Raw genomic sequence first — 25,231 nt, 5'->3', positions numbered from 1 at the left:
ATTTAATTTTTAAACATAAGACTGACCCGGTAGTTATAGCCTATGTATAGCTTACGTCCCTGACGTCACGGCAGAAAATTCCAAACTCGCACCAATCGCCGATTGGATAGCCAGGTGTACCACCCCTGCGTCCTAGCAAGGTACCTAGGAACCATTCCAGGATTCCCCATATATATCTTCCCTGCCGTCGCTAGCGACAACATCGTTGAAATTCTGCTCGACAGATATCTGATATTTACTGATTTACTTTGGTGATGTACAAAACTTTGGTTGTTGACCTCCCGCTTATTTGATTTTGCTTTTGGATATTCTTGGATACGTTTGGATTTAGAAATTTTTTACCCTTGCTTGTTGGTTTCTCTCTAAAAATTTTCAAAATGGCCACCCCCCTATAACTTTTAGGGTGTGTGTGAGTGGGTGTAAGACACAAATGGCTAAAGCCTCTCTTGATCTCCATTCGCTCTGCGTTAAATGCAGAGGTAAAGAATGTGATTTGGGTGATCGGTGTGATGAGTATGTTCTTTAGTCAGAGAATGAATGGATTGAGTTTGATTGCTATAGGCGTAAACTTCAAAGAGATAGATTAAGATGAAGTTCTTCTCGTTTTTCAAAAGACCTTTCCTCTTCCCGTGTCACTGACCTTAATCCTTCCCCTGTTGTGGTAGATTCTGATCCCGCTACTGTAACTGCTAATGAGCCTACGCTTAAGGACATGTTGGTAGCAATTCAAGCGCTGGGCGCTAAAGTGGAATCGCTTGCGGAGGACAGAACGCAGCTTACGTCCGATGTAAAGCAGTTAAAGGGTGAAAGTGCTAGAAGTGCAGTGAAGTTATTTAGTGCTGTGGAGGGTACGCCTGCTCGCGTCTGTCGTTCTCCTAGTCTTAGACCTCTTCCAAGCTCTCCAACCCCTGGGAGAAGGAATGTCGACCGGCAAAAGGAGACGAGAGGCTTTAAAACAAGAGCAGACATCCCCTCGAACGTACCTGTTGACGTTTCTCAGGACGTTTGCCCTCACCATAGGAAAGGTGAGGTTAAGTTGTTTTCGTCGTCTTCGGATGACACAATACCTAAAAGAGGCTGGCGGCTAACTTCCAGACCTCTTAAGAGGACCTTTGATAAGGTCAACCAACGTCCTACTAGCGCATCGCGGCCTGGCTGTAGCCATTGGGACAGTCCAGAGCGATTTCCATCTTCAGTTGAAAGCTCTCCTGCTAAATGTCCTGCTAAACGTCCTGCTAGGACGTAGGACTCTGCCAAGGATCCTGCTGAGCAGCAGTCAGAACCAGGCTTAACCTTGGTTCATGCTCCCCCACAGCCGTCAGACTGGTTTTCACCATCCAGACGTTCTGAACGCCTTATGAGCTGTGAGAAGAACGGTGTGGTGATAGACTTGTCGTCACCGGTATCGCAATGAATGGATCCAAATTTGAACATGCTACGAGAGATGCAACAAAGGCTCTCTTCTTTCATGCAAAGTTACCAAGCCCCAGTCAGTAAGAGAGTAGCAGTCCTGGATCCTGAACATCAGGAAGCCTCTCTTCTGGACGCCAGGCGGCGTAAGACTGTCAGTCAAGAGGCTCTGAATGACGATCTCATTTTCGTCTCTCCCTTGCAAGGTCGTAACACTGTTCCTCTTAAGGAAAGTGAACTTGTTTGTGTTCACGAACGTCAGACAGACTATCGTAGCGACAAGCGTCAAGCAGACAGGCGTAACAGTGGTTGTCAGGCTCGAGACAGCGAGCGGTCTACTCAACGCGATGTGAAATGTCCTGTAGGACGTGTTCCTGAACGTGTCGTTAAGTGTGCGGTGGTTCGTGATCTCGACCGTCCTTCTATACGAGGCGCCGAGCTTCCTGCTAGCTATAGCATCGAACGTCCTTTAGGACGTGATCTTGAGCGATCAACTAAGAACAAAGTTGAGTACTCAGCCAAACCTAACGTCGAACTTTCTTTAGACCGAGGCGCCGAACGTCCTCTTAAGCGCAAAGGTGAACTGCATTCAGGACGTGAACTCGAACGTCCTACAAAACGAGACGTCGAACGTCCTAAACAAGTCGTCGAACGTCCTAGTTCACAGGATGTCAACCGCCCTTCAAGACTCAATATCGAATGTCCTCAAGGACGCGTCGCCGAGCGACAAGCAGCCAAACAGGTCGACGAGCGACAAGCAGTACGCGGCGCTAAGCAACAAGCAGCCAAACAAGTCGACGAGCGACAAGCGGTACGCGGCGCTGAGCGCCAGTCAGGAAGTGACGTCAAGCGTTTTTCAGAACGCGACCCTGAGCTACCTACTTCTTCCCAGGTTGCTGGTGATTTAGAAGTGAGTTTTGATTATGAAGATGAGTACTACGCTCTTCAGGATGACACTGATTTTAACAGAGATCATAATCAGGAACACGTTAGTTCCGATCGCTTTGATCGCATGCGTTTTGATGAGCGTCAAGCGGTAGGTCCACTTGGCGACAGACGTGATGATCCAGGTTCTGTTGCTGTCGAAAGTCAGGAACTTCATGAGAAGGACCCGGTTCTCAATGTTGTTGCTCCCGTTGGAACTTTACCAGAGAAGGACATTGAGGGTCATCTTTCTCCTGTTGAGTTTGAGGAGGTTTCAGAAGATGGAGACCAACTTATTTCGTCCTTCAGTAGATTTGAAAAAACTTATGAAAGTTTTCAATGAGGAATTCCCAGACTTTTTTGTACCCATTGCTGCACGTTCTCCACCTTCCGAATTTACTCTTGGGAAGGCTTCAAAGAAGTCTCGGTTTACCAAGATGATCTTGTCACGGTCTTCTGAGTGGGCTCTCAAGACTGATGGGCGACTGGATGCAGTCCAAGAAAGAACAAAGGAAAGCGGCTTTCGCATTTCCACCAGCTAGACTAGCATCTAGGTCTAGTATCTGGTACGAGACAGGAGAAGTTCTCGGCTTGGGTATACCTGCCTCTGCCCAGGGAGGTTTCTCGAGTCTTGTAGACGCTCCTCGTCGGTCGGCCATGAGGAAGACCAAGATTTTCTGGTCTACCTCGGAGTTGGATCATCTGCTCAAGGGCATATTTAGAGCCTTTGAAGTTTTTAACTTCCTTGACTGGACATTAGGAGCCTCGGGTAAGAAAGTTGCTGCTTTTAAAGAAGGTGATACCTCTAATTTAGTCCACTTAATGTCCTGTATGGATAAGGCATTGCGGGACGGGTCTAATGAGTTGGCAGCACTCTTTTTTGCAGGAATTCTCAAGAAAAGGGCTCAGATGTGCTCATTTCTGTCACTGGGGGTTACTCCCTTCCAGAAATCTGAGTTATTATATGCTCCTCTTTCTCCCTTGCTGTTCCCTCAAGAGCTCATAAAGGAAATATCGTCTGCATTAACACAAAAGGCCACTCAAGATCTGGTCTCTAAGACAGCTAGAAAGGTCCTTCCATCTTCTTTTTCCAGCCGCAAACCTAAGGAAGAAACAACTTTTCCTAAGTTCTCCCAGCCCTTTCGAGGGAGGTCTTCCAGCAGGGGTAGCTCCAGACCCGATGCAAGGAGAAATAAGAGGAGAGGCTTCAGATCAGGGCGCAGCAGAGTCTGACTGCTTTCGCCTTCAGGCAATAGGAGCCAGACTACTCAACTTCTGGCGAGCGTGGGAGAAGAGAGGAGCAGACCGTTGGTCAATACAGGTTTTGAAGGAGGGTTACAAAATCCCCTTTATAGGGAATCCTCCTTTGGTCTTAGCTCCAGTGGATCTCTCTCCCAGATAAAAAGAGGAGGCAAAGAGACAAGCATTATTTATTCAAGTGTCTCTAATGTTGGAGAAGGGGGCCATAGAAAGAGTACAGGACATACATTCTCTAGGCTTTTACAACCGCCTGTTCCTGGTACCCAAGAACTTGGGGGGATGGCGTCCAGTCCTGGACGTAAGTGCATTGAACAAGTTTGTCCAGAAGACGAAGTTCTCGCTGGAGACTTCGAAATCAGTCCTTGCTGCAGTAAGGAAAGGCGACTGGATGGTCTCATTAGACTTCCAGGACGCTTATTTTCACATCCCAATTCATCCGAACTTCATGCATTATCTAAGGTTATAGTTTTCAAGGGAGAAGTTTTTCAATTTTGAGCCCTATGTTTCGGCCTCAGCACCACCCCGCAAATATTTACGAAACTCATGCTCAATGTAGCAAAGATTCTCCACTCAAGGGGCATCAGAGCCTCCCTGTATCTCGACGATTGGCTTCTCAGAGCTCACTCATACGATCACTGCCTGAAGGATCTCCAGACAACTTTGAGTCTTGCAAAAGAACTGGGTCTTCTTGTCAACAAGGAAAAGTCTCTCTTAATTCCATCACAAGAGATTATTTGGGAATGACGATTCGGAGTCGGGTTTTTTGGGCTTTTCCATCTCCTTTAAGGATGGAGGAAGCCAGTTTGAAACTCCGATCTTTTATAAGGAAAAGTGCGTGTTCAGCGAGGAAGTGGATGAGTCTAGTAGGAACCCTCTCCTCCTTGGAACAATTTGTTCCTCTAGGAAGACTGAACCTTCGTCTTCTCCAATTCCACCTCATTCACCATTGGAACAAGGAGAAGGACCTAGAGACAATGACCATTCCAATTACGGAATCCATCAAAAGCTGCCTTCGGTGATGGGATGAACCAGACAAGTTCTAAGAAGGTCTTGACTTAACTCAAAAGAACCCAGACCTTGTGTTATGTTCCGACACCTTGGACTCGGGGTGGGGAGCAACTCTGGACAAGTTGGAAGCTTTGAGGCTGTGGTCAGAGACCCAAAAGAACTTCCATATCAATCAGAAAGAATTGTTGGCAGTCCTGTTAGCCCTCAAAAATTTTGAAGGGTCAATTCTAAACAAAGTGGTACAAGTCAATGCCGACAACACGACAGCATTAGCTTACATTGCCAAACAAGGAGGAACTCACTCGATATCTCTTTACGAAACTGCAAAGAATCCCCTTTTGTGGGCAAAGGAAAGGAATGTGGTCCTGATGACAAGGTTCATCTAAGGAGAGAAGAACGTAATGGCAGACAGCCTCAGCAGAAGAGGTCAGATCCTGTCCACAGAGTGGACGCTCCATCAACAAGTATGCAAGAGTCTATGGCGACTTTGGGGTTGACCATGCATAGACCTTTTCGCGACATCAAAAACAAGGTTAGAGGCGTATTGCTCTCCAGTACCAGATCTAGAAGCAGTCCACATAGATGCGTTTCTATTGGATTGGACCAATCTAGACACGTACGCTTTTCCACCATTCAAGATCCTGTACAAAGTGGTACAAAAGTTTGTAGCAACCACACAGAGGTACTGGCATGGATGGTAGACACTCCAAGAAGCCTTCCATTAAGAGTAGATTTACGTACTCAAACAACCTCACTTGGAAATGTTCCATCAAAGTCTCCAAAGTCTTCAGCTGACTGCCTTCAGACTATCGAAAAACTCACAAGAGCTAGAGGTTTTTTGAAGGAGGCAGCTCAAGCCATTGCAAGAGCGAGAAGGACGTCAACTATCAGGGTTTATCAATCCAAGTGGGAGGTTTTTAGAGAGTGGTGTAGAGTCAACTCTTTCCTCATCCAGTACCTCTGTAGCTCAAATTGCGGACTTCCTGCTCCACCTTTGAAGGAAGCGCAACTTTTCATCCTCGACTTTTAAGGGATACAGGAGTATGTTAGCGACTGTATTCAGGCACAGGAACCTGGACCTTTCAAACAATAAGGATCTACAAGAACTTCTTAAATCCTTTGATACAACAAAGCAATGGCACCAAGATTCACCAGCTTGGAATCTAGATATTGTTTTAAAGTTTCTTATGAGTGACAGATTTGAGCCCTTAAATTCAATTTCCTTGAAGGATCTTACTATGAAAAGACTGTTTTTGGTTAGTCTCGCACCAGCCAAAAGAGTTAGCGAAATCCATGCGTTTAGCAAGAACGTTGGTTTTCGAGATGGTAAGGCTGTCTGTTCCTTACAGTTAGGGTTTCTCGCCAAAAATGAACGCCCCTCTCAACCTTGACCCAAGGCTTTTGAAATTCTGAATCTTTCGGATTTAGTTGGCGAGGAGTTGGAAAGAGTCCTATGCCCAGTAAGAGCTCTGAGGTTCTACCTGGACAGAACAAAAGACTTACGAGGCAATTCGGAAGCTCTATGGTGCTCAGTCAAAAAGCCCACGTTGCAGATGTCAAAGAATGCCCTGTCATTTTTTATCAGGCTTCTGATTAAAGAAGCTCATGCACATTGTAATGAATTAGACCTTGGACTTTTAAAGGTTAGGACTCACGAAGTCAGAGCCGTGGCAACGTCAGCAGCATTCAGACAGAATAGATCGTTGCAAAGCATAATGGACACAACCTTTTGGAGGAGCAAATCTGTGTTCTCTTCACATTATCTGAAAAGTGTTCAGACTCGTTACGAGGACTGCTACACTCTGGGTCCATTCGTAGCAGCGAGTGCAGTAGTGGGTGAAGGATCCACCACTACGTTCCCATAATCCTAATAACCTTTTCTTCTCTTTTAACTTTAATTTGTTTTTTATGGTTGTTTGTGGAGATTGTGTCAGTCTTCCACAATCATTGATTTTAGTCAGGTGGTCAATTTTGTTCCTTGAGAGCACGCAGAACTAGTTATTGGAGGAGGTTCTGTCACAATTAGGTATATACACCAGTTTGACAGTCTCTAAGAGATCTTCAACCCCCGGGGAGGATCACTGGATCTCACAAGGCTAGCATACATAATGAGGCAGAGAATCATTGAAGTCAGCTTCCTTATCAGGTACAAACCCTTAAGTTTGTTTTGATTAACTCAAGCAGAATTCCAACTATATTGGCTGTCTCTAACCCTCCACCAAAGGTGTTAATCAGCTATATATATAAAACTACCGGGTAAGTCTTATGTTTAAAAATGGTATTTTCATTATAAAATAAATTTTTGAACATACTTACCCGGTAGTTATATATAATTAAATTCCCACCCTCCTCCCCTCTAGAGACTAGAGGCATGGAAGATATGAGGAATCCTGGAATGGTTCCTAGGTACCTCGCTAGGTCGCAGTGGTGGTACACCTGGCTATCCAATCGGTGATTGGCGCGAGTTTTGAATTTTCTGCCGTGACATCAAGGACGTAAGCTATATATATAACTACCGGGTAAGTATGTTCAAAAATTTATTTTATAATGAAAATACCATATTCAAAGCTTCAGTCATGAAACTCTTGATTAAGCTTTTATAGAAACTTTAGTTAGTTACATTATAATCATAAAGTTAAATTCAGGGAATACTGCTGAAATAAAGTCATGGATACAAAGTGTCCTTCGGTGGTCTGAGCCTCCCCTGATGTTCATATAGCTTTGTCCTAAAAAATCTGACTCTTTATCAATGTTACCTCTAAAAATTAAATCCCATTTTCTTCCCTTCGAAAGGCCATGCTTCTTGCCCCCCTAGGTGATATTTGGTGGTTAATGTCAACCTAAATCACTCCTCTGTGGTGTGATACTCAGGAGATGTACCTCAGTAGGAAACTCTTACTTGGAGTTTTTTAAAAAGATTTTGGAAACCATAGATATATTTTACAAGTGTTGGCCTGTAATAATATGACCCCCAAGTCTGGTTTCTCAAACTAAGTAGCTGAGAACTGATGTAGAAATTCAAGAAGGTGATTACAAGGCATCTGTTATCAACCATTTGATAGTTTTTGAGTGCCCTCAGCTAATGTTTTCCTTGGGATTTGTAATCCATTTACTATTAATTGGGATGCCTTCCTCTTGAATTTATATGTACTGTACAGTATGTCTGCGAGATAAATACAATTGTTTGTAAAGGTGTGTGGATGTGTCTTGTTTGTATTGAGGAAGGATGTTACTTTTCCTCTTAGAAGTTGTCAGTTAATATCTGGCTGCTATGAGTCGTCAAATAAATAATTCACATTTTTAATAGTTTTGCTTTGCATAGAGGTAGTAGGTTGGCCAGGGCACTAGCCACCTGTTTAGATACTACCGCTAGAGAGTTATTGGATCCTATGACTGGTCAGATGGTACTACATTGGATCCCTCTCTCATTACGGATCATTTTGTCTTTGCCTACACATACACCGAATAGTCTGGTCTATTCTTTCCACCTTCTCTTCTGTCCTCATACACCTAACAACACTTGAGAATACCAAACAATTCTTCTTTGCTCAAGGGTTTACTGCAATGGAATTGTTCAGTGGCTACTTTCCTCTTTGTAAGGTTAGAAGCAAATCTTTAGGTATGGTAAGTAGCTCTTCCAGGAGAGAAGACACTCCAAAATCCAACTATTGTTCTCTAGTCTTGGGTAGTGCCAAAGCCTCTGTACCATGGTCTTCCGCTGTCTTACATTAGATTGAGGGTACACTCGGACACACTACAGTATTCTATCTTATTTCTCATCCTCTTGTTTTTTGAAGTTTTTATTTTATACACGATATGAAAGATCTAATTTAATGTTAGTTTTTAAAATAAATTATTTTGATTGTTTATTACCTTATAGCTTTTTATTTTCTTATTTCTTTCTTCACTGAGCTATTTTTCCCTGTTGGAGCCTTTGGGCTTATAGCATCTGATTTTCCAACTACTGTATGGTTATAGCCTAGCTTGTATTGATAATAATATAGCTCTGGAGAATCCAAAGAAGACTGGAAAAAAATCTTCGTTTTACGTATCCTTTGCTATTTTCCGATACGGTTATACTACTCGTACCTTTGAACCCCAGTGTTAGAGGTAGTATCCAGAGATGAAGTAGGGGAGGTATTTAGGCTTTTGTGATCAACTAGCCTATGTTAGCTATACTGTAACAATGGTGTGAATATTTCCTGGTTTTGGTAGTATAGAAAGTGAATTATTTCCATGAATCTCCAGGTGTTCACATTGCTTACATATCTAAAAGCTTGGAATGTTAATGTTACTTTTTATAATAAAAAAGAAAATTCTGTTTTCTTCGGTTCCAATACACAACTGCCTCCAGTAAAGCAATGAGACTAGCAACTAAATACAACAATAACGTACTGTGCATGTCTGATAACTTCGGTTTAAAAGTCAATATAGAACAATTACGGGAGTTCCTCTGCTAATAGATGTTAGGTGTTTTATGTTGTTCTTCATAAAATCTAGATAATGAAGGTGAAGATGACAATAATTTGGATGATACCGTGATGGATGATTATTCGCAGTTTAAGGTTTCACTAAAACTTACTGCAGAAATATTTCCAGAGAAGATTCTTCAGTTTAGTTCTAGCTCTGCCTATTCTTAGATGTGGGCTCATGGATCTGGCTCTACTAAGATTGCATAATATATCCCAATTCTCTAATATGTCTAAAGATTGTGGATAAATTGATGACACAGATTGAGGAGAGTTCAAGTCTGGTCAGCGGTTGAATCGTTTGGCTTTTTATTAAATGGATCAGTTGCCTAGCCTAACTATTTTTTACATTGGCTGAATATTTTAGACCCTCTAATCAATATCGATAGAAAACTGGTGTTAAATTCTGGTGGCTAACAAAAGAGATGTTGAATCTGGGTGGTTGTTTAGTAGAGATTTGTTTGTGGATTCTGGGGTAAGAGTTTATATTGAAAAAAAAAATTTTAGGCCTCCCCGACCTTACCCTTATTTTGGATTTCTTGAGTTGGTTGAATAGGACACTTTTGCATCCTAGAGAAATTGAATATCCTAGGCAATCATTTATTATCATTGTTCTTGTTATTACTACTAGCTAAGCTACAACCCTAGTTGAAATAGCAGGATGCTATAAGCCCGGTCTTCAACAGAGGATAATGCCTAGTGAGGAAAGAGAAAATTGAAATAAACTACAAGAAAAGTAATTAAACACTTTAAGAACAGTAACAACTTTTAAAATAGATCTTTCTTATATACAATAAAAAAGAGAAAATTATGATCAGCAAGTAGTGTACTTCCAAACTAGTGGTCTCTGCATCCATTTGTACTTTATGCCAGAAATTTGGAGTCAGTGGGAATGATGAATTTATTCATGTTTGTGTCCTCAATCTCAGCAGGAAGGAGAAATTTTTCTTCCTAGTTCAGGATCATTTGGTGAAAAATGTGGGGCGTAGCTGAAATGACGAGCCATTAATTTTTAATGAGGGTTTACTACCCACACCGCTAGTTAGCGGGGTTAGGGGAGGGTAGCTTGCTAACGCCCCCCCCTCCCTCTCTCACACCTGTGCTTGAGTTCACTTTGCTCTTGGCTCGGATGGTGGTCGGATATGTCCGCACTCATCCTCGCCATCATTTGGCAGCCATTTAATTGCTTCTGTCTTTTCTTTTTCTAGTTCTGTATATGTGAAGTTGGCCTCAGCGATCATGGAACATTCATGTCGGCGGTCGAGACTGATCCTCACCCCTTTGTCCTTCTTGTAGGGGCCAACGGTGTGATGGTAACAACAGGTGTAGGGAGTGGTCTACCTCCCAGTGGGAGAGGTTTTCGCGACAATGGAAGAGGAAGTCCAAACGGGATATTTCTCCTTCGAAGGTTGCTTCGAAAGGAGAAAAATCCAAGCTCTCTTCTTCCGTTAACCAAACCTCCTCCGAAGCTCCCACTCAGTCGGCCTCTTTCGAGAGACTGTTGAGTGGTAGTGTAGACCGATGTATTGTTTACCAACCTCGGGACTCGAGATGACGCTGCTTCCCCTAGCGAAGCAGCTCCACCTCTACCCCCAGGGGAGGATATGTCATTAACCTCCCTTTTCCAGCCTTGGTCTTCCTTGGGGCTTACGGGTTCGCCCTCCAAGGAGGTTTTGCTTAACTACATCCGATTGGGTGCCGCTGTCAAGCAGTCGTCGTCACCGTCAGAGGTTGATCCTCTGTCTCTTGTTGACGTTGTGGTGTCAGAGGTATCCAATGTGGTAACACCCATCACCTCTGCCTCTCCAAACTCTACAGTAGCTGACGGCTTAGTTTCTCCCGTTCCTATTCAACCTACGAGGGAGAAACATAAGTCCATCGTCAGTCTCTCCTGCTAGTATTTCTCCCCCTTGGGGGAGTTCACTTACAGAGATTCCTCTTCAGAGGACTGCAGAAGGTCAGCTTGGTGATCCAACAGCCCCCAGAGGGCGCATTCGTCGGAAGGCTCGTCTTCCTCTTTGCCTTAGAGGCCTTCCTTCACCTGCGGTGAGGAGGCACCTCTTTGGTTCAACATCTTTGATGCAGTCCACCGCATAGGAGCCTCTAGACCAATCATTCATCACTGCTCTTGCATTGGTCCTGGACCTCTCTGCAGATCGTTGGCGATCTCCTTCGGTGGAAGGTCGTCCTTTTAAAGGACACATCGACCTTCCATCCGACAGACTTGCCGATCTGCTGTCACCATTTCTACATGGACCTAACAAGGCTCCACCAAAGCACGCTATTGCGCGCCAACCACATACGCGCCAACGAGACCTGACGAAAGCTCCTTAGTACCTAGTCAGGTCTACAACTAAACCCTAACACAGGGCATCAAGGGCGTATGCGCATTCGCTCCAACAGAAGCATAGCTCCATCACGCGCTATGCGCGCCCTCATGCGCACATGCGCCCACGTTCTCCTGTGCGCCAACATTCTCCTACGCGCCCGTGCCCAGCTGCGCGCCATCGACCTCCTGTGCAATGGCGCTCTCCTACGTGCCAGCGCTCTCCCGTGCGCTATCAGTCTCCTGCCCGCGCGCATACTCGCCCAACATCCAACTCCCCTGTGCGCCATGCTACGCATCATCATACTCGCCAGGAAAAACCTGCGCGCCAACGATCTACTGAAAGTAGTACCTCTGGGAAGTCAGCAATGCTGGCTTCTCCCACGTGCCAACCAGTACCATTGCGCCAGCACTCACCTGTGTGCCAGCCTTCTCCCACGCGCATCCGCAAGGATATGCGGAGGGCGCACGCTCGCCCATCCTCTCCAAAGGATGCGTGCCAACATTCTCTCGTGCTCCCGCGCACTAAGGATCTTTTTCTTGCGCACGCGCCCTACGGCTGGTATAGATGCGCGCGAACTCTTTCCCGCGCGCCCCAACAGTCTCCCCCGCGCGCGCACGTCCTGGCAGTCTCCCCCGCGCGCGCACGTCCTGGCAGTCTCCCCCGCGCGCGCACGTCCTGGCAGTCTCCCCCGCGCGCGCACGTCCTGGCAGTCTCCCCCGCGCGCGCACGTCCTGGCAGTCTCCCCCGCGCGCGCACGTCCTGGCAGTCTCCCCCGCGCGCGCACGTCCTGGCAGTCTCCCCCGCGCGCGCACGTCCTGGCAGTCTCCCCCGCGCGCGCACGTCCTGGCAGTCTCCCCCGCGCGCGCACGTCCTGGCAGTCTCCCCCGCGCGCGCACGTCCTGGCAGTCTCCCCCGCGCGCGCACGTCCTGGCAGTCTCCCCCGCGCGCGCACGTCCTGGCAGTCTCCCCCGCGCGCGCACGTCCTGGCAGTCTCCCCCGCGCGCGCACGTCCTGGCAGTCTCCCCCGCGCGCGCACGTCCTGGCAGTCTCCCCCGCGCGCGCACGTCCTGGCAGTCTCCCCCGCGCGCGCACGTCCTGGCAGTCTCCCGCGCGCGCGCACGTCCTGGCAGTCTCCCGCGCGCGCGCACGTCCTGGCAGTCTCCCGCGCGCGAGACTACTGAACTACGCACGGCAAGGTCGCCATCGCCTCATTCCCCTCCCCGCAAGCGCATACCATCGCGCATTGTGGGAGAAGGGAAACATCCAGAGCGGTCCAGGACCCCAAAGCCACCACAGGCGAACCCACCAATGATGGGGACTCCTCCCTGGGTTCCTTCAATCCCTGTCGCTTCAAGGGGTATGTCTGACAGCGCGTCTGTCAGCCAACAGCCCTGGTTCGGTACACTGATCAGAGCTGTAACGCAGGCTCTCAAGCCTGTCTTCTCTGAATTGGGACACAGAACCATGGCTTCTTTCTACCCCTTTGAAGAGAAAAAGAGGAGTTCCAGACGTGGTCACTTCCCCATGGGCGAAACTTACTCCATGCAGACCTTCGAGGCAAGTTCCTTCTTTTCCTCAGACTGCCTCTCCTTCCCTTTCAGACGAAGATTTCCCGTCCCCAAGGGAATCACGCGAGGAGAGACCTTCCCCCATCGCACCAATGGGGGAAACCTCTTCTCGCGCCGAGGGATTTACTCAGTCGGGGATTGAAAGGAACATGCCACCCTCGTCAATGTTGGAGTCCTACATTCTTCCCAGGAAGGAATCTAAGGACTCCAAAACATTGCCGAAGTCCTCTACTAGAACTAGGATGGAACCAGCTAGCCACTCAGGGAATGTCCACGACTCTCCCCAAGAAGAGCCTTTGGGGATGGATACTTTGCTGCAAGTCCTACAGCAGGAGGAGACCAGCAAGAGTCAGAACATGCGTTTTGGCAAGTTCTGACTCTAATGAGGGCTCTCAACGGGTTTTCTGACCCAGAGATCCCTCCTCGAGAGGGCAAGGACATGGTCTTGGACCGTGTCTTTGGTACTCGGAAACCCTCCAAGACCAGTGCAGCACTGCCCTGGTCTCAAGGGGTTAAGAGTACCAGGGACAAGATCTCATAACAGCTCTCCGAGATGTCCTCTTCCAACCGTAACGGTGCCACCAACAAGCTCTTCCCACCTCCTCGCGTACAGCAGAGGAGGTACTTCGAGATTCTTGAGGAGCCTTGTTTAGCTCTTCCTCTTCACCACTCGCTGGAAGAGCTAACCAGGGGAGTCCCTCTTGAGAGACACTCCAACCGGCAGGTCTCGCTCTCGGCAGCCGAGATCCTCAACCAGGAGAAAGTTGCGAAGTGTGCTATGCAAGCTCGATATCTGGTTACCACTGCAGTCCCGTCCAGTCAAGACCACTAAGATGACAACAGCAGCGAAGACCTTGGTGTCTAAGCCCTTTCATGTCAAAGAAAGGAAAGGCAAAAAGTCCTCCAGGGGAGGCAAGAATCCTAGGGGGAGCAGCCGAGGCTACAAACACTAGGATAGGCAATACCCCTGCATGTCCGCCAGTGGGGGGGATGCCTATAAAGTTGCTCAACAGGTGGAAGCAACTCGGGGCCAATTCCTGGACAATCTCCTTGATCAGTCTAGAATATCGCGTCCCCTTCATAACATCTCTACCTCCCCTGACGATGAATCCAGTGTTATTGAACTCCCTTGCCATGGGATTGGCAAGGGGGCAAGCCCTTCGGGCAGAAGACCAGACCCTGTTGAAGAAGGGCGCTCTCCAAGAGGTCCTCGACGGATCTCCAGGCTTCTTCAGTCGACTCTTTCTTGTAAAGAAGGCGTCTGGAGACCAGTCATCGACCTCTCAGCTCTGAACAAGTTTGTCAAACAAACTCCGTTCAGCATGGAGACGGCGGACATGGTCAGACTAGCAGTAAACCGCAAGACTTCATGTGCACACTGGACCTAAAGGACGCATACTTCCAGATCCCAGTCCATCCGTCTTCAAGGAAGTACTTAAGATTCAGCCTAGACAATAGAAAGTACCAGTTCAAGGTGCTGTACTTCAGTCTCTTTACAGCACCACAAGTCTTCACCAGAGTGTTCACCCTAATATCATCTTGGGCACACAGGATTGGCATCCGTCTCCTCCGTTATCTGGACGACTGGTTAATCCTAGCAGACTCGGTGTCAACCCTTCTTCAACACCGAGACAAACTTCTGAGACTTTGCCAAGATCTGGGGATCATGGTAAATCTCGAGAATTCTTCACTGCTTCCCACTCAAAGACTGGTATACCTAGGCATGATTATAGACACCACTCTCCACAAAGCCTTCCCATCAGACGACAGGATAGCAAGGCTGAGGAAAGTCGTAAGACCTTTTCTCAGACGAGAAGAACTTCCAGCCCAATCGTGGTTACGTCTCCTCGGTCACCTTTCATCGTTGGCCCGTCTAGTTCCCAATGGTCACTTCGGGATGAGATCCCTCCAGTGGCGACTCAAGTCCCGGTGGAATCAAGCGTACGACTCCCCGGACATCCAGATCCCCATGGGACCTGCGGAACTGACGGATCTCCAGTGGTGGGTGGCAAACGAGAACCTACGAAAAGGTGTGGATCTTCTCGTCCTCCCCCTGGATTTGATGCTGTTTTCGGATGCTTCAAAAAAAGGGAACCACGTGCTGCACCACACGACCTCAGGCCTTTGGTCAGAGTCAGAAAAGTACTTCCACATAAATCTCCTAGAGATGAAAGCCGTCTTGCTGCCCTTCAAAAGTTCCAACAGTACCTAGCAAGTCACTCTGTGGTGGTGATGAGTGACAACACCACAGTAGTGGCCTTCATCAACCAACAAGGAGGTACTTTTTCATAGCAACTATCCCATCTAGCAGTAGAGATACTGAGATGGGCCGAAATCTACTCGATAGCACTATCGGCACGCTTCATTCCGGACTAAAGGAATCTGCTCGCCAACAACCTGAGCAGAGCATCTCAGATAGTGAGTACCGAGTGGTCTTTGGGTCATCTAGTAGCCAACAAAGTCCTGACTTTGTGGGGTTCTCCGACTGTGGACCTCTTGGCAACGGCCCTGAACTTCAGGCTCCCGCTGTATTGTTTCCCAGACCCGGACCCAGACCCCAAGGCTCTCTGGCAAGATACTTTCCAACAACGGTGGGACAACATCGACGTTTACGCCTTTCCTCAGTTCTGTCTGATGAGGAGGGTACTCAACAAGACCAGAACATCGGTCAATCTTTCAATGACCCTCATAGCTCTGCTATGGCATCACGCAGAATGGTTCCTGGACCTTCTGCAACTCCTAACGGAGCCACCAAGAGAACTCCCTCCACAACACAATCTACTCAGACAACCACGTGCCAACATCTTCCACAAAGCCGTAGGTTCACTACGGCTTCACTCCTGGAGACTATCTAGCATCTCCTCTCTGAGAAAGGATTTTCGGGATGTCTGGACACCTACGAAAGTCTTCAGCAGCAGTCTACCAGGCAAAGTGGAAAGTCTTCTGTGGTTGGTGTCGTGGAAGGGGTATCTTTCCACTCGATGCCACCATTCCAACAATAGCGGAGTTCCTCGTGTATTTGCGTGAAGAAATGCGCCTTTCAGTCTCGGCAGTGAAAGGCTATCGCTCAGCCTTAAGTCTCGCCTTCAGGCTTAAGGGAATGGACATTTCCTCATCGCTAGAACTTTTTCTACTCATACGTAGTTATGAACTTACCTGCCCTCAGTTGGAAGTGAGACCTCCCCCATGGAACGTGGTCCTATTTCTCAGGTCTCTTAAGATACCTCCCTATGAACCATCACGCCAGGCATCAGATCGCCACCTAACCTGGAAGACGGTATTCCTGCTAGCTTTAGCCTCGGCCAAGCTAGTCAGCGAACTTCATGGTCTCTCGTATGACATTGCCCATTCAAGGGAATGGGGGGAGGTAACGTTCAGCTTCGTCCCTGAGTTTATTGCTAAGACTCATAATCCAGGAGTAGCGGATCCTCGATTCGACTCCTTCCGGATTTCTAGTCTCTGTACTGTAACAGATGACCCAGACCATCTCTTACTATGCCCAGTAAGGAGCTTGAGGCTGTACCTCAAAAGAACAGCCGCAGCCCGTCCTCGTGTGCCAGCACTACTCGTCAGCACAGGAAGGACTAAGAGGAGGATCACCAAGAACTCCATCTCTGCATGGATTTGCAGGGTCATTGACCTGGTACTGAATCCAGACCCTGCTCCATCATGTTGCCCCAGAGGACATGATGTCAGAGCCATAGCTACGTCCCTGGCCTTCAAAAGAAATTTTTCAGTGACGCAGGTTCTTCAAGCTGTGGTGTGGAAACGTCAAACAACGTTCACATCCCACTACCTGCAAGGCATGACCCACAGGAGACTCGATAGGTTTTCTATCGGTCCTCTGATGGCTGCACAACAGCTGGTTTAAAACCTCAAGCTCCTTATTGGACAAGTAGCAGAAGGTTGAGGGCATCGTTACCCGGTTTTAGTCTGCATGAATGAAAAGGTTTGACTGGCCCTTATTCTTTTCTTCATCATCTCCTTTCTTGGGGAAAGCAGCATTCATGGTTCTCTGCATAGCTGACCTCAAACCACTGCAGGTAAACCATGCTCCCTTGTGTTCCTAGTATTAAGATTAATACTGTTATTTCCCCATACCCTGAGAAGGTGCTATTGGGAAAGTCTTAGTCTACAAGTTTCCATCTGAAGAACTTAAGAACAACTTTCTAGGACGAGTCACACCTCTTCATACCTTCACACACAGCTTGCGTAGGCCGCAGACCTTGCGTAGCAAGGTTCTAGCGAGGTGCAGGGACTCCTTATTTCTTGGGTGCTTACACACTCAAATAAGGAGTCCCTGGGCAAAGCCAAAAGCAGACTGGCTGGGACGTCCACCCTTCCTAATGGGTGAGTCACCCCTATTAAATAGCGTGGTTTGTATTCCAGTTACGGAACAAATGACAAATTCGTAGATAATTTGTATTTTTCCGAACTATACAAACCTTAGCTATTTAACCAATCTTGCCCGCCAGCCTTATCCCCCTTGAACTCCTACCTCCAAGCAAAGTGAGCTCAAGCACAGGTGTGTGAAAGAGGGGGCAGGGGGGGGGGGGTTAGCTAGCTACCCTCCCCTACCCCCACTAACTAGCTGTGTGGGTAGTAAACCCTCCTTAAAAATTAATGGCTCGTCATTTCAGCTACACCGAAAGTAATACCCCTATTAAATAGCCAAGGTTTGTATAGTTAGGAAAAATACAAATTATCTATGAATTTGTCATATTTATTGGAACGAGGCTCGGTGGGCCAAGATGGCCGCTAAGAAACGTAAAAACCCTAAGGAGGACAGGTTGCCCTCGAAGAAGGACTGTGTGTCTCGTACTCCTCCTTCCTGTTTGACGGTTCCCAGTGTCTCGGGAACATCTTTGTCTCCAGGACTTCCAACAGTCCTGGATGAGAACTCTAGCGGGATCGTGTTGGGACCTCGCGTCTCTCCCTCCTTGTCCGGGAGTCAGGCTCCCCCCGCGCTCCCCAGTCCTTCCAGGATCAGTTCCACCCCCTCACCAGGGCTGGCCATGCTAGTGGGTGTGTTGAGAGAGATGATGGCTCTGTTCAAGCACTTGCTCTAGGGCAGTGCTGCCTTCTCAGCAGGTTGTCCCCCGCTGCGGCTAGAGGCTCCACGTGTCGACCATGCGGACCAGATCCCCACCGCTCAGGCAGGCCTGCTCAGCCCGGCTAGTTTTCCACCGCTTGGCCTGGGCTGCCTGCCCAAGCTCCTCTACTTGGGACTGCCCAACCTGGCCGTCGGGCCTTAGCTTGGGTCAGACAGCTATCTCACATCCGCCGACTGCGTATGCTGCCTCCTCCCACCGCTGGTAGACGTTCCTACATACTATAATAGGGTGGCGGTCCCAGCTTCCGCTCAGCGGCTCCCGGGTGTCGATCTCTCTTCGTAGGCCCAAGAGACCTGGTCAGGTCCAACCAAAACCCTGTTCAGATCCCCATCAAGAGACCCCTTGCCGGCGTGGGGAGCAGTAGATGTTGCCCTCCCCCCTTTCTGCCCTGTGGGAGGAGTTCTCTTCCTCCGATGTCGACCCATATTCCCTTCCCGCCACCTCGGACCGGACATGTCAAGAGGGGACAGAGGACCGAAAGGAAAGAGGAAACTGCACTCCTCTAGGCCGCTGTCTTACGGCTCCCTGACTCAGGGTCCCGCACGAGCAGCGAAATTTAGCTGAGTGGAGGAAGAGTGGCATGGTGCTCCTTCTGCCGGAGAGGCAGAACACCTGGACGTTCCTTCCCTTACTCCATGGGATGGACCCCCGAGTGAAGCTCCTGCTATCGTAGAGTGGGCTCAAGCATTGCAACAGAGCCCCGGCCGACCGGGGCCCTCGTAACAGACCATTCTATAAGAGGAGGTAGGGTGCGAGGGCCCCCTCTCCTCTGTGCTTTCTGGGGGTAGGGGGGGATGCCTCAACAGAAGGTAGAGAAAGTGGATGGAGTCAGGGACAGACCCTTATACAGTCTAAGTCCTGCGGGACGGATACCGAATCCCCTTCCGAGAGTCCACTACCCTCCTGCTGTCGGGCCTCGAAACTGTCTCTGCTGCCCAACGAAGAGGTGCGGAGAACCTTGGAACAGGAAATACAGGGCATCCTCGAGAAAGGAGCCATCTAGCCCGGCTATCAGGGAAGGGGACTTCATGCTGTTCCTGGACTTCAAAGATGCTTACTTCCAAGTTTTGGTACACCCCTTCAGAAGGAAGTTCCTCCAGTTCAAGTGGGGGGAAGAGATCTTTAGTTTTGTGCCCTCTGCTTCGACCTCTCTACTGCGCCGCAAGTCTTCACTAGGGTCTTTTCCGTGGTCTTCTAGTGGGCCCACAAGAGAGGGATGAGACTCCTGCGGTATCTCGATGATTGGCTGCTTCTCTTGGAGTCTTTAGAGGAGCTATCAAGGCAGAGGGACGAGTTGGTTGCCTTCTGTGTGGATCTGGGAGTGATCTTCATTTGGGAAAAGTCCCAACTCTCTTTGGTCTCTGGAGGAGAAGGCCCTCCACATATACGAGCTCGAACTGTTAGCGGTTCAGAGGCCCCTCCTTGAGTTCGGGAGCTCATTAGTGGAGAGGAGAGTGGCCCTGATGTGCGACAGTGCCACCGTTGTCACGTACATCAAGAAGCAGGGCGGTCTCCGATCCCCTCGTATCCACGACTTGACAGCACAGATCCTGTCCTTGGCCGAGAACAATGCCATCTCCCTGATGAAAAGGTACATTCTGGGAAGGAGGAATGTGGTCCTGGACGGAATAAGCGGGGAGGGACAAGTGCTGGGGACTGAATGGTCTCTACACCCAAAGGTGGCAAAGTTACTGGTCTCCTGTTCCCCAGTGCGACCTGGTAGCGGTAATGGAGAATGCGGTCCACCACCCGTGGAATGGGGTAGACGTGTATGCTTTTCCCCCCTTCTGCCTGCTACATTAGACCATCCACCGGCTTCGAAGGGCAAGGCACGTGAAAGTGACAATGATAGCTCTGTGGTGGCCCGAAAAGGAATGGTTCCTGGACCTCCTGGAGTTGGTGGTAGAGCCTCCATGGCCCTTGCCTCTAAGGCAAGACCTGCTTAGACAGGCACACTTCCGAAGGTTCCACGAGGGACTCCCAAACCTCTCACTTAACGCGTGAAGATTATACAGTGTCGATTAAGGAGGGAGGGCTACTCCAGGAGAATGGCTGTGCAGATGATGTTTAACCTTAGGGAGTCCTCGAGGGCCATATACCAGGCAAAGTGGGCTACCTTTTGGAAGAGGTATGCCAAGAGGGATATCAAGCCAGTCAACGCCTCGATCCCCATCAAGCAGACTTCCTGATCCATCTACGGCTTGAGCGGGGTATGTCATTTCCGGCGGTGAAAGGTGTCTGAGCGGCCCTGGGATAGGTCTTCCTCCTCAAGGGGTTGAAACTAGGATCCTCCAAGCAGCTCTCAATACTCATAATAGGTTTCGAGCAGTCATGCCTACCCCAAGCTTTCCGAGCCCCCACGTTGTAAATCGTCAAGTTGCTAGACTCCCTGAGCCCGAGGCAGATCGCAGACAGGGAGCTCAAGTTGAAGATGGTTTTTGTCCTTGCTCAGGTTTCTTTCAAGAGGGTGGGCGAGCTCCACGGTCTCTCAGCAGATGTCTCACTCTTACGGCTGGAAGGAGCTGGAGTTCAGGTTTGTCCCCTCCTTCGTAGCCAAAAGACAGAACCGGCGGTGGCAGACCCCCGGTTCGAGGAGTTCTCTGTTCATGCCATACCCAGAAAAAATGACCCGGACGACTAGCTATTGTACCGGGTGAGAGCGGTGCACAAGTATCTAGACTGCCAACCACCGCCCAACCATTAGGAACCTGTTCGTGGCTATGGGGAAGGTGAAGAAGGCGGTCTCTAAAAACACTTAGTGCCATCCCAGCTGAATTCCTTCCCAATAGCCTGAGACCTCCTTGCTTCCTAGTGTTGCCCCCCAGCCTGACTCAGATGCGTCTGAAAACAACACTAGGTCTGGGTTCTTCTTGTGTAAGGAGATCCCTTCCCCTAACAAGGTTGGGTCCAGCCACCACTTCAGAAGAGTCTTGACTTCTATTGGAATGGGGAAGGAAAAGGAGTCTTCCTGCATCTTTCTGTTCCATGTCTTCGATAGAAAGTGCTGAAGAGGCCTTAGGTGGAGTCTCCCCAGAGAGACAAACTGTTCGAGGGAGGATAGAGTCCCCAGCAAACTCATCCACTCCTTCGCTGTGCATCTCTTCTTGTCCAGGAAAGTTCTGACTTTTACAAGACACTTGGTCTGTCTTTCCTGAGAGGGAGAAGCCCGAAAAAGAACTTAATTCAGAACTATCCCCAAATAGAGAATAGTCTGATTCGGTCTGATCTGAGACTTCTCCCTGTTGATGACCAGGCCTAGATCTTGAGCCATCATAAGTCTTCCGTAAATCCTCCAGACATTTCTCCCTCGATCGTGAACGAATCAGCCAATCGTCCAGATAGAAGGATATCCTTATCCCCTCCTGATGCAGCCAACCTGACACATTCGCCATTACCCTGGTGAAGACTTGAGGAGCCGTGCTGAGACCGAAGCAAAGAGCTCTGAATTGGAAGCATTTGCCCTCCATTACAAATCTCAGGTACTTCCTCGAAGTCGGATGGATGGGGACATGGAAATATGCGTCCTGCAAGTCGAGGGACACCATCCAGTCCCCTGGACGTACTGACGCCAGCACCGACTGAGTCGTCTCCATGGAGAACTTTGTCTTCTCCACAAATACGTTGAGAGCGCTGACATCCAGGACGGGTCTCCATCCGCCCGAGTTCTTGGGGACCAGAAACAGGCGATTGTAAAAGCCTGGGGAGGCTAGATCCCGAACCGGTTCTATCGCCCCCTTGTCTAGCATTTGGTTGACAAGGTCTACTAGGGCCTTCTGTTTCCCAGGATCTGAGTACCGGGCTACTAAGGCCAGCGGAGCATCTGCGAGAGGAAGTTTTTTCAGAAAGGGGATCTTGTATCCTTCCTTGATGACTGAGAGGGACCAGGTGTCCGCCCCTCTCCTCTTCCAAGACTGCCAAAAACCTGACAGTCTTGCGCCTACTGTCTGGAGGAGACGAACTTCATTTTCTGGAGCGAGGTCTGAAAGAACCCCTGGTAGATCTTGGTCCTGAATCTTGCCTTCTCCCTCTAAAATCTGGTCTTGAAGTAGTCCTGCCCCGAAAGGGCTGCTGGAATCTCCTTTCCTCCCGTTTCAAAGAAGAAGGAGGGGCTGCCAAGGGCTTACGAGCAGAACGAGATAAAAGGTTTTGGGTGGCTTTTTGGGCCAGAGAACGCGTAATGTCATTAACCAGGGACTCGGGAAAAAGATGTTGAGAGAGGGGGGCGTAAAGAAGCTCAGACTTTTGAGCATTGGTAACAGACCTCGAAGCAAAAGAGCAAAGCAGAGCTCTCTTCTTTAGGACCCCAGCTGAGAACAGAGCAGCCAACTCATTCGCCCCATCTCTGAGGGCCTTATCCATACAGGACATAATACTGGTAAGGTCCCTAGATCCTTCCATCTGTTCAGTTTTCCTTGCGAGAGTCCCAAGCGACCAGTCTAGGAAACTAAAAACCTCAAAGGCTCTAAAAATACCTTTGACGAGATGATCCAGCTCCGACATCGACCACATGACCTTGGCTGAGTTGAGAGCATGCCTTCTAGCAGAGTCCACTAAACCAGAGAAGTCACCCTTGGAGGAGGAAGGCACTCCCAGACCCAAAGGTTCTCCAGTTGCATACCACATACCCGCTCTTGAAGCAAGACGAGCTGGTGGAAACGAGAAGGAAGTCTTAACTGTTTGTCTCCGCTCCATCATCCAGTCATCAATCTTCGTGAGAGCCTTCTTTGCGGAGATAGACAGCTTCATCTTGATGAAGGCCGACTGTTTCTTGGCCTTCTTTCTGTTAAATTGGGACTGAGGAGATTGAGGGGCAGCAGGTTGGAATTCCTCTCCAAAAAGTTCAAGAAGGGAGCGAGAGAGAACTTTGTAATCTCCCACAGCGTCGGCAGGATTATCATCGTCATCAGAAACATCCTCGAGGTCCTGATCCACATCTGCAATATCCTTCGAAAGAGAAGAAGGATCCTTAGAACCCGACAAGGGCAAATCAAAGGCATCATCCTGCAAAAGACGGGTTGCATCCTTGAGTCCCGCGCTAGAAGAATCCTTGGGACGAGAGGCAGTATCGTCCCGAAGAGGCAGGGTGGTATCGCCCTGGGACCGAGAACGAGAGGCAGAGTCGTTCTGTCGTCGAGAGCGAGAGGCGGTATCGTCGTGGCGGCGAAAATGAGAGGCGGTATCGTGGCGTGAGAGGCGGTATCGTCGTGGCGCGAGAATGAGAGGCGGTATCGTCGTGGCGTCGTGAACGAGAGGCGGTATCGTCGTGGCGTCGAGAACTAGGGTCGGTATCGTCGTGGCGTCGTGAACGAGAGGAGGTATCGTCGTGGCGAAGCGAACGAGAGGAGGTATCGTCGTGGCGAAGCGAACGAGAGGAGGTATCGTCGAGGCGAAGCGAACGGGAGGCGGTATCGTCTAGGTATCGAGAACGAGAAGCAGCGTCGTTCGATAAGGTATCGTACCGGTATCGAGAACGAGAAAACGTATCGCCCAGGTATCGCGAAGAAGTATCGCCTGGCGAAAGCACACATTCCTCATCCTGGCGTAGAAAGGGAGAAGTTTTCTTTAAAGAAGAACTCCGTTCTCTCTTAGAAGCAGACTTCTTAATCGGCAACGAGTCGTCTTTACGTCTGTCAGACTGGGCGTGAGGGCGGCTAAAGGCTTGTACTAAAGTCAAAAGTTGTTCCTGCATGACAGACATAAAGGATTTAGCAACATCAGCTGGGTCTTGCGGATCCGAAGGGGGGGGCTGACGAATAACACTCGTATCTTCGGCAGCAGGCTTCGTCCTTTTCACAGGCACGGAGTCGAAATCATCCTCCGACGGACAAGGTTCATAACTGCTAGAACCGGGAGAGAAAGAACGAGACCGTTCGTCGCGGGTCCATCTCCTCTTAGTAGGTCTTGAAGCTTCATACTTCCATTTACGTCTGGACGAATTCGGAGAAGAAAACAACACATCCGACACGTCTTTCCCGTGACGGTCAAGAGCAGCCTGGGAATCGACAACAGGACTGTCTGAGGCGACGGCTGACCGAGGGAACGTACCTCTCACCCCCTTTCGGTCATCGACGTACCTTCTCCCTTGGTCCTGTGAGCTTGGTAGAGGTCTAGGCCTAGGGGTATGACAGATTCGGTCAGTCGCCACCTCCACTGCACTAACACAAGCACTTTCACTTTCCTTACCTTTAAAGGCCTCCAGTTGTTCTTTAATGGCCTTCAACTCGGCCGCCAGGCTAGCGTACCGAGGGTCATCCGTAGATACAGAACCTGTAGGAGGTGCAGGAGTTACTACCTCAAGGGAAGGATCAACTTCCAAAGAGGAATCAATAATAGGATCAATAGATAAATCTACGCTAAGTTCGTCTTCCTTACCACTAACAGACTTAGACTTAGACCTAGAAGCTCTCCTAACTCTATCGAGCTCTAGCTTACGCACATAGCGCTTCATAATTAACCAATCTTTCTCATCCAAAACCTTACATTCCCCGCACCTATTATCAAGGGCACAAACAAAACCCCTACAATTAGAACAAACTGTGTGAGGATCTACCGCCATTTTCGGTAGTCTCACCTTACATTCCTCATTCGCACAGATACGGTAATGACTCTTTTCACTCATAATGAAAAACAGCAAAAAAAAGCTAAGAGAAAACAAAATACAACGATCGCCAAAACCCCAAATCAGAGTACTTCACCAAAAAAGCAGACTGGTACACCGAGCAGGGAAAGCGAAGAAAAACTCTTAATGACGGACCAACGTGTTGTCGATCCGGCCGGCAGAGATGAACTGAAGAACAGAAAACGGGAATGATTCCTCCTACCACCCTTTAACGGGTGTTACCACCCAACCACCACAAGGCGGTTGCCTAGTTTTAGAAAAATTCTGCCGAAATAGAGATAATTAGCTATGTATATATAACTGCCAGGTAAGTATTCACAAAACTTTGTTTTATCATAAAAACTCCATTTTTATTAAGAGAGACGATCCGTAGGGCGTATATATCAAAAGGCGAGCCCTTACCTGGATCCACCAAGCCGCATGACATCAGGGGCATTGGCACCTCACAGGCCTTTGAGAAAAACATGGCAGTTGGCCATTAGCATTCAAAGCTAAATAGACGTGTGTGTAACGGTTTACAGATTCGTTC

The 25,231-nt window shown here is 48.8% G+C and overlaps 2 protein-coding genes across 2 annotated transcripts in view; both read left to right on the top strand.

Moving 5' to 3' along the window:
- LOC137616337 (uncharacterized) overlaps nucleotides 1–25,231 on the top strand; it is a 93,384-nt gene that overhangs the window by 13,045 nt on the left and 55,108 nt on the right. The window lies entirely within an intron of this gene.
- On the top strand, nucleotides 1,433–2,677 carry LOC137616770 (RNA-binding protein 25-like). Its single transcript, XM_068346769.1, has one exon. It carries the CDS (start codon nucleotides 1,433–1,435, stop codon nucleotides 2,675–2,677), a length of 1,245 nt encoding a protein of 414 aa, XP_068202870.1.

The sequence above is a fragment of the Palaemon carinicauda genome, chromosome 22 (assembly GCF_036898095.1).
Source record: "Palaemon carinicauda isolate YSFRI2023 chromosome 22, ASM3689809v2, whole genome shotgun sequence".
Lineage (NCBI taxonomy): Eukaryota > Metazoa > Arthropoda > Malacostraca > Decapoda > Palaemonidae > Palaemon > Palaemon carinicauda.
The sequence above is the reverse complement of the archived record's forward strand: the minus strand, read 5'-3'. Positions and strand labels throughout refer to the sequence as shown.